We start from the raw sequence: 7886 nt of genomic DNA, 5'->3' as shown, positions 1-7886 counted from the left end.
TCTCTTAAAATAAATAGGTAGCCCCTTTTCCTTAATTTTATGAGGTTTATCAGTTCCTCAATTCAAGCCTTAAAATTGTGTATGTTTCCTTAAAAAAAATAGGAAAATGCATCTCTTGGTGTTATTAGTGAAATTTTCTCAATATTTTCAATAAAACCCTAACCACAATTTTCTTAATAAAATATACATAATATTTTTAATGATCACCTCAATTTTTTTAATGAAAATTACAAGACTCATGATTCATTTTTTACAGTGCACTGCTAATTTACAGCACACACACTTTCACATGAGCACACACTCGCACACAACAAGGAACTGTACTGCAATTGACAGAGTAAATAAATATGAATACACATGTATAGTGGAAGGTGAAATATGAGGAATATAGTGATGCTTGCATTAGTACTGTTAACATTCAGACTCATTTGATCATATTTTGTTGGCACCTGCAGATCTTTTGCTGTGAACTCATGAAGGATTTAACCCTTTAAAACACAAGCTGCTCCTAAGGGACGGGGAACATGGAGTGATTTCTGAATATGGAAGAGAGATGAGGGGGTCTGTCATGTTGAGTGACACATAAAGCCTCTGCATACTAAATTATATTCTTGCATATCCGCACTGGACTGTGGACAATGTCAGCGTTATACACTGGCAGTGAAGTCACATAGGGACTTCATTTAATAGAGCAGGCAAGAAAACAAACTGACAAAACCAAGAAATGGGACTTTTTTTCTCATGTTCTCAATTACCTTTCTTTTTAGTTATTAGCATTGTTTTCAATGAGGAGAAATAAAAACATACATAAACCAGACTTTATGGTTGATTTATGAGTAAATATTAATGTGGATGGCACTGACATTTTGGTCTTGAAAGTTGATTTCAGAAGCAACATTTCATGTTGAGTCAAGATTGTGATCTCTTGACTTTGCCAACGTTGCTCTGAAACATGATAGAAGGAGAAGTTGCTCTTTGCTGTTCGGTTAATCAGTTAATTTCTAAAGAATATTTCTGCAGCTCTTTACCATTTGACAGTTCACATGAAACAATCTGTCAAGCTCCGAAAAGAGCCGACATTTAAAAGACTGAAATTTGAGTGTTATTTTAATAGTATTATAGTATTTATTAATACTGTAAATTATCCTATTATTCATGTTTTTATTAGTTCTTTTATTTTTATTTCAGTTTTAGTTTTGATAATTGCAGTACTTCAACTTATTTTATTAAGTTAGTTGGCAAGGCAACATTCAATCTTCATTTAATACTCTATATTATTCATGTTTTACTTAAATAAAAAAAATAAAAAATGGATTCAGTTTTGCTTAACAATATCAGCACTGTGAAAAAAAAAATAAAAAAAAATAAAAAGTTCTTCACACAAAGGTTTGATATGACTTCACAAATTTCACCCAAAAAGGAAACTTATGTCATCATTTACTCACCTTCATGCCGTTTCAAACCCGTAAGACTTTCATTCATCTTCAGAACGCAAATTAAGATATTTTTAATGAAATCTGAGAGTTTTCCGTCCCTCCACTGACAGCTACGCAACTACCATTTTCACACTTCAAAAAGTTCATAAAGAGATCGTAAAACTAATCCATATGAATTGAGCGATTTAGGCCAAATTTTCTGAAGAAATTTTCTGAAGACTTTCATTCACATATAAACATTGATCAGCGAACATGCTTGAGCTTCCGTTTACCACAACTGATGTACGAGTTGATGAATGTTTATAACAATCTGAGTCGCCATTCACTTTCACCGTAGGGAAAAGAGCAGCATAGTCATTCTGCTAAACTTCTCATTTTGTGTTCTAAGAAAGGAGGATAATCATTAAGATTTGAAACATCACTTTTGACTTTTCATTCAGTTTCCAGTGTCATCAAGGATGAAGAGGTATAACTTAAGATGTTGAACAAGGAAGCGAGGCAATTAATATCGTCATAAGAAGCGTTCACAAAGATCTCTGCTCTCTCTGAGCTCGTGTCAAAGGCTTTGAGTCGCCGTAGCCATTTACACAACTGTGCCGATGAAGAAAGGGTAAAAAAAAAAAAACCGTCTCCATTTAAGTCTGATCCAAAGAGCTTACAACTGTAATTAAATCATTAAATTCTTGTCCATGCTTGACAGAGCAGAGAGAAATTAACTTCCCCACCAACCTCATTTTCTATTTGAACATGAAATAATGATTTTCTGCCAGTCTAATTACAGAGGCAACATCTGATCTGTGCTGCATCCGAGGGGGATTAACTGAAGCTCAGGCATTAGAGCTCATTACCAGCGCCACTGCAGAAATATTACATCTTGTAATTGGATGGAGAGATTTATATACTGATCTGGGACCAGTTTTTTGGAATATTGTAATTACAAGCTTCATTGGTCAGCTACTTATCTAAACTTCGCAGGAAAACAAACTGTGCGCGCGTGCATTACATTAACCTGTGACCCTCGACACGGCGCGCGACGCTCCTGTTAGTATTCTGGGAAATGTGTTTTCGGTGCTGTCTCTTCAGGGTGGCGGAGCGCAGTGGATCTATTACTTAAGAATAACTGGCTGTGAAGTCATCCATTTGACTGCCATAAGGACTCTGTTTCTCCTGGCTAAACGCCCTATTGATTCCTCGAGATTCCAGCTATTTGCCTGCTGAAATAAAGCAGGTGCAAAAGGAGCACGAGATGGCAGGGTAGGATGTTCAGATAATTTGTAAACACTATATTTATTTTTCGTTACCGCCCGACCAACTCGCTCCAGCGCGTGCAAATCATGGCCGACAGATTCGCGCGCCGCGTCTTATCGCGCTATAACCGCTCGGCGTCAGAAGCCCTGCGGTTATGAACTCCTTATTAGGCCTATATATATATATATATATATATATATATATATATATATATATGTATATAGACTGACGGTTCACCACAGCTCTATAGGGATGCTGCTTTAAGATAAACAGCTTGATAGAAGGAAATCCACCGATTTTTGGGTGTCATTTTTAAACCCAACTGTTGGTTTATATTTTGTCCATATTTGACACAAACATGGGTTGAAACAACCCAGCATTTTTTAGAGTGAAGGTTCCTTCAGTGGAAATGTAGCCAAATCAATATTTCTCGAAGATATACTATAATCATTTTGGTTCTTCATTTTGAAAGATGGATAAAAAGAAAGAAACTTTAAGAAGCTTAAATTCTCTTTGTTTCGTTGGACTGAATATCCCTTATATCTCTTGTTTTAAGAGCTTTGGTTAAAACCATGTAGTTACAATTATTTTACAGAAATATTGAACCACCATAGCCTAATGCAAAATCAATATGGATCTTTATTTCAGTGAAATACATATAACACAAAAAATAACGTCTTTGCGCCTCTTGTTTTCTCCCGATTTAACAGAAATGTAACATTTGCAATTATTCTTTAGTTTGGAATTCAGCAATTGTACATAAACCTGTTATTTTACTCTTGGTATAAACTCTGGGCAACATCACAGTCATGCGTTTTTAAATCGAGTGAAAATGGATCAGAAAAGCTTAAACAGAATTCAATTTAATGTCTTCTCTTATTATCTAATTTTCCTTAGTTTTAAATCTACAAATCTTTTGTTGTATTCTTTGTTAATTTAAGCACATGCCGATTTATAGTGATATGATCGTTTGCCTCGCCGGATAAAAACTCTTTTTAAAGCGGATTAGTTTCTGTGAAATAAGATTTATGATGTTGTTCATAATAACTCGATGATGGAGATGTAATCTCAGCACTGTTTTCTGAGGACAATAAAGCATCAATATGCCTCTTCAGGATTTATTTAAGCTTTTCCTGGAATTTCAATATTGTATCTCTTGTTTCTCTGATTTAGTCTTAATGTTGAAGGAAAAATCTTGTTTAATCCATCGTATTTTGCAGAAATATTAAGTTTTTATAATGGCGAATAACAAGCTCATGTTTTTATATATATTTTTTTTTTACTGTAGCTATTTAATTAATTCTCATATTGCCAGCATCTTTGAATATCAAATTTTATTGTCATAATAAATTAGTCAAGCTGTTTTATAATTGTTGTTTAAATTGTAGCTATTTTTATGGCGATGAGTTAGCCTATTCCTGACACATGTAGGCTAAATGTTTGTTTCTGTTACAATAGCCTATATGGAAAGGTTTATAATATCCAGTTGTGTGAAAATACATTTTGATATGATTAAAGGGTAATAAGAAATAAAGTCGGAATTGATCGGACTACGAAAGACACAGTGTGTGCAGAGTGTGAGAGAGAGAGAGAGAGAGAGAGAGAGAGAGAGAGAGAGAGAGAGAGAGAGAGAGAGAGAGAGAGAGAGAGAGAGTGTTTTCTGGGATGGGAGGGGCCTGTGAGACACTAGAAATGTCAATCACACGAGTGTTGCGAACAATCCCACTCGATCTGAATGTGACCTCAGTCCACCTCAGACTGGAGAGAGCTTTAACTCTCCCCGAGACTCTCCGCGAGGTTCCTCTGAATCCTCCGTGTCAAGGCGAGATCCGTGACTCTCTCCATCGCCCAGCATCAGCATGTCTCTCCCGCAGCTCGGCTATAAGTACATCAGACCGCTGTACTCCACGGAGCGGCACGCGTCGGTCGGCGGTCGCGTCGCGGATCTCAACGCGTCGGGCTCGCTCTCCAGCGTCCTCTCCAGCATGTACGGAGCTCCGTTCGCCAACGCGCAGGGATACAGCGCGTTCCTGCCCTATTCCAGCGACCTCTCCATACTCAACCAGCTGGTGAGTGCATGCAGAGGAAACTTTTGAGTCCAAGAACATAATAATCATTTGGATTTACAAGCATCTTTAAGGTTAAAAATATTGTTCGCATTTTAGCCTTATCCGATGACTAAAGCCTGTGATCCGCACTTACCTTCTTAAAAATAGCCGACAATTAAAGTTTATTTCTTAGCACCAAAAAAATAAAACTTTTCTAATTCTCAAGTTATTTATTTCACTACGAATTGATTATTTAAAGAACGCAGTATTAAAATATGCTAAAAGTTTTCTTTTCTCCAAAAAATAAATAAAAAATGTTAAGTTCAACACACTAACCCTAGAGATACAGCCTTAAAATGTTCTTGATAAGAAAACGGCTATTTTTAAGAAAATGCGGAAAATGTTGCATAACAATTAATAAAAAAAAAAAAAAAAATGTATAGGTTCGCTACTTTAAAAATAAAACAAAAGAAACGGTGTAGATTTAAGTAAAAAAAAAAAAAAATTATAGGCTAACGAAGAGAACGTTTGCCACGTTCCACAAATGACGTATTCGTTTATATACAAATTAATAACAGCCTACATTTATGTATTTTTCTTCTACCTGAAGCTTATATCATGTAACATCCATGTTTTTTTTAAATATCCAAAGGCAATTCAAGAACCCTTGAGAACAACGAAAATGTACTTCATGTAGTTTTAAATGTTAACCTGATCAAAATGTTTTAGACGATTAATTAATTTTACTGAATACATTAAAGTTAAATAGCAAAAGTTATTCCATGTAGATACAAAAATTAATAAAGGAAACTATATATTTCCATTTTGCAGTGTAAGATGCAAAAAAAAAAAAAAAAAAAAAAAAACACTGGACAATTCTTTATTCTTCAAGATAGTTTTGATTTTCTTTAGGGTTATTCTTGTTTTTCATCCTTTTTTTTTTTAAATACAAATATAGAAGAAAATAAGTAAGCATTTTTATTTTTATGTTTCTCTTAAAACCACATATGCTCATATCTGCTTTTTTCTCTGTCTAAGGGCTCCCAGTACGAGTTTAAAGACAGTCCTGGGATTCAGCACGCAGGGTTTCCTCACGCACACTTCTACCCGTACGGACACCAGTATCAGTTTGGTGACCCGTCCCGACCCAAGAATGCCACCCGTGAGAGCACCAGCACCCTGAAGGCCTGGCTCAGCGAACACAGGAAAAACCCTTATCCCACCAAGGGCGAAAAGATCATGCTGGCCATCATCACTAAAATGACCCTCACTCAGGTGTCCACCTGGTTCGCCAACGCCCGGAGGAGACTGAAGAAGGAGAACAAGATGACTTGGGTTCCCAAAACGAGGACCGACGAGGAAGGAAACGTGTATACGAGCGACAACGAGGACGGAGACAAGCGGGACGAGGACGAGGAAATAGACCTGGAGAACATTGACACGGAAAACATCGAGGACAAGCAGGATTGTGATTATCAGGAGGATGAAAAGTCGGTGTCTAAAGTCTCTGACAGGACGGATTCTGATGCGTCTGAGGAATATGATGATGCAGGAGCTGAGAAGAGTTTTATGAGCAGCGTTATGAAAGACACGAACTCAGACGAGGGAGAGGAGGAGCGAATCAAAAAGAGTCCGGCAGCACAAGAGCCCTCGGTTCACGCGAGTCCGCCTCAGAAGCCGAAGATCTGGTCTCTGGCTGAAACCGCAACCACACCGGACAGTCCCAAAAAGCCCTCGCGGATTCAGAGGAACTGTGACGCTCAGACCGTCAGGAATCCTCTCCATGTTCAAAACTGGACCAAAATGGCCTTTTCGGCCCATCAGATGGCCTTGACCAGCCATTACCTCGGACTTAAACACCAGAACACCTCAAACACACACACACACATGAGGCATGGAGACCAGAGGACTCACAACCTATAGAACAAATCAGTTTTTTTATTATTATTATTTATTTGTTTTATTTTTCACCTTCCTAATGGGAGTGCAACACATACAATGGTCATCATGAATCAGAGATATATCCAGTTTCTACATAAAGGATGCCCGGAATTTATAATAGATTAAAGCTGTCTATTAGCTCTTCAAATAATGAGATTATATTAGAATATATTTTATATTGCTGACTTGTAAACATACATTCCATTGTGTTTAATTTGCTAGAATCATTTGATAAGTCCTGTGTTTTTATCCATAGGAAGCCCAGTTTTGTCTCACACCACCGCTGAATTCAGACCTAGCCTATTTTAAAAACAGCAAAGGAATCGAAATGAATAGATTGTACAATTGCAGAATTAGTTGTTGAGAGTTATAATAAATCATGGAGGAAATAGTGCCTATATGGGAATTTTAAAAGTCCTCTAATCATGTCATGTCTTAAAACACAGACATACGCGCACACACACACACACACACACACACACACACGGCTTTGTTCACATGAATTATGATTTGAGTAAGTGTTACATCATCTTTGTCTTATTTTAGCACATCCGATTTAAGGATTCGCAATAAAATTAAACCAGACTTTATGCTTATCTTTAAGAAGTGATTTAACAATATGAATTATCTTTTACATTTTCTTTTCTTTTCTTTTCTTTTTTTCCCAAATGCCTTGGATCTTAAAAACATGTTTGTCACACTGCATTTTATATGTCATGTTTTGTCTGAATATTTTAAATGGGGAAAAACTAAATAAATATTTCCAATGTTTTGTAAATGAAATGAAAATGTACCTACTTGAAATAATATTGTACAAAGACATATATTTTGAATATTAAATTGAAATCACAATTGTCATAATGAATTTATTATTTCTTCTATTCAATCTTTTTCAAAATACATTTTAATTAAATGAGATGAGAATAAAAAAAAAACATAATGCAAATGAAAGAAACGTTAGTTGCTTATATTATTAATAATCACATTTTAATTAACCTGAACCATAAACTGCACCAAAAGAATTAGAATAGAATTATGTATATTTAGAATAGTAATATTTTAAAAACACGGTGGTTGTCCAGGGCCTAGATCTCAATCTCCTCTGAGGTCTCATTGATTGACAGACAGAAAACAATTGTTGTCAAGCTACACTTGAGATGACTGAAGTTGGTTCATGTTGCTGGTTCAGGATTGTCACGTGTTGTCTCTGCTT

At 36.1% G+C, this 7886-nt stretch overlaps 1 protein-coding gene across 1 annotated transcript; it reads left to right on the top strand.

Annotated features, from left to right (window-relative positions):
• The first annotated feature begins 4459 nt into the window (after positions 1–4459).
• irx3b (iroquois homeobox 3b) lies at positions 4460–7482 on the top strand. The gene is made up of 2 exons (XM_084397629.1): positions 4460–4753; positions 5771–7482. The coding sequence occupies exons 1-2, from the start codon at positions 4544–4546 to the stop codon at positions 6653–6655; spliced, it is 1095 nt and encodes a 364-aa protein (XP_084253755.1). The 5' UTR covers positions 4460–4543; the 3' UTR covers positions 6656–7482.
• The last annotated feature ends 404 nt before the right edge of the window (positions 7483–7886 follow it).

The sequence above is a fragment of the Rutilus rutilus genome (assembly GCF_951802725.1).
Source record: "Rutilus rutilus genome assembly, chromosome: 23".
Taxonomy (NCBI): domain Eukaryota; kingdom Metazoa; phylum Chordata; class Actinopteri; order Cypriniformes; family Leuciscidae; genus Rutilus; species Rutilus rutilus.
Note: the sequence above shows the minus strand (reverse complement) of the source record. Positions and strands in the feature narration are given on the sequence as shown.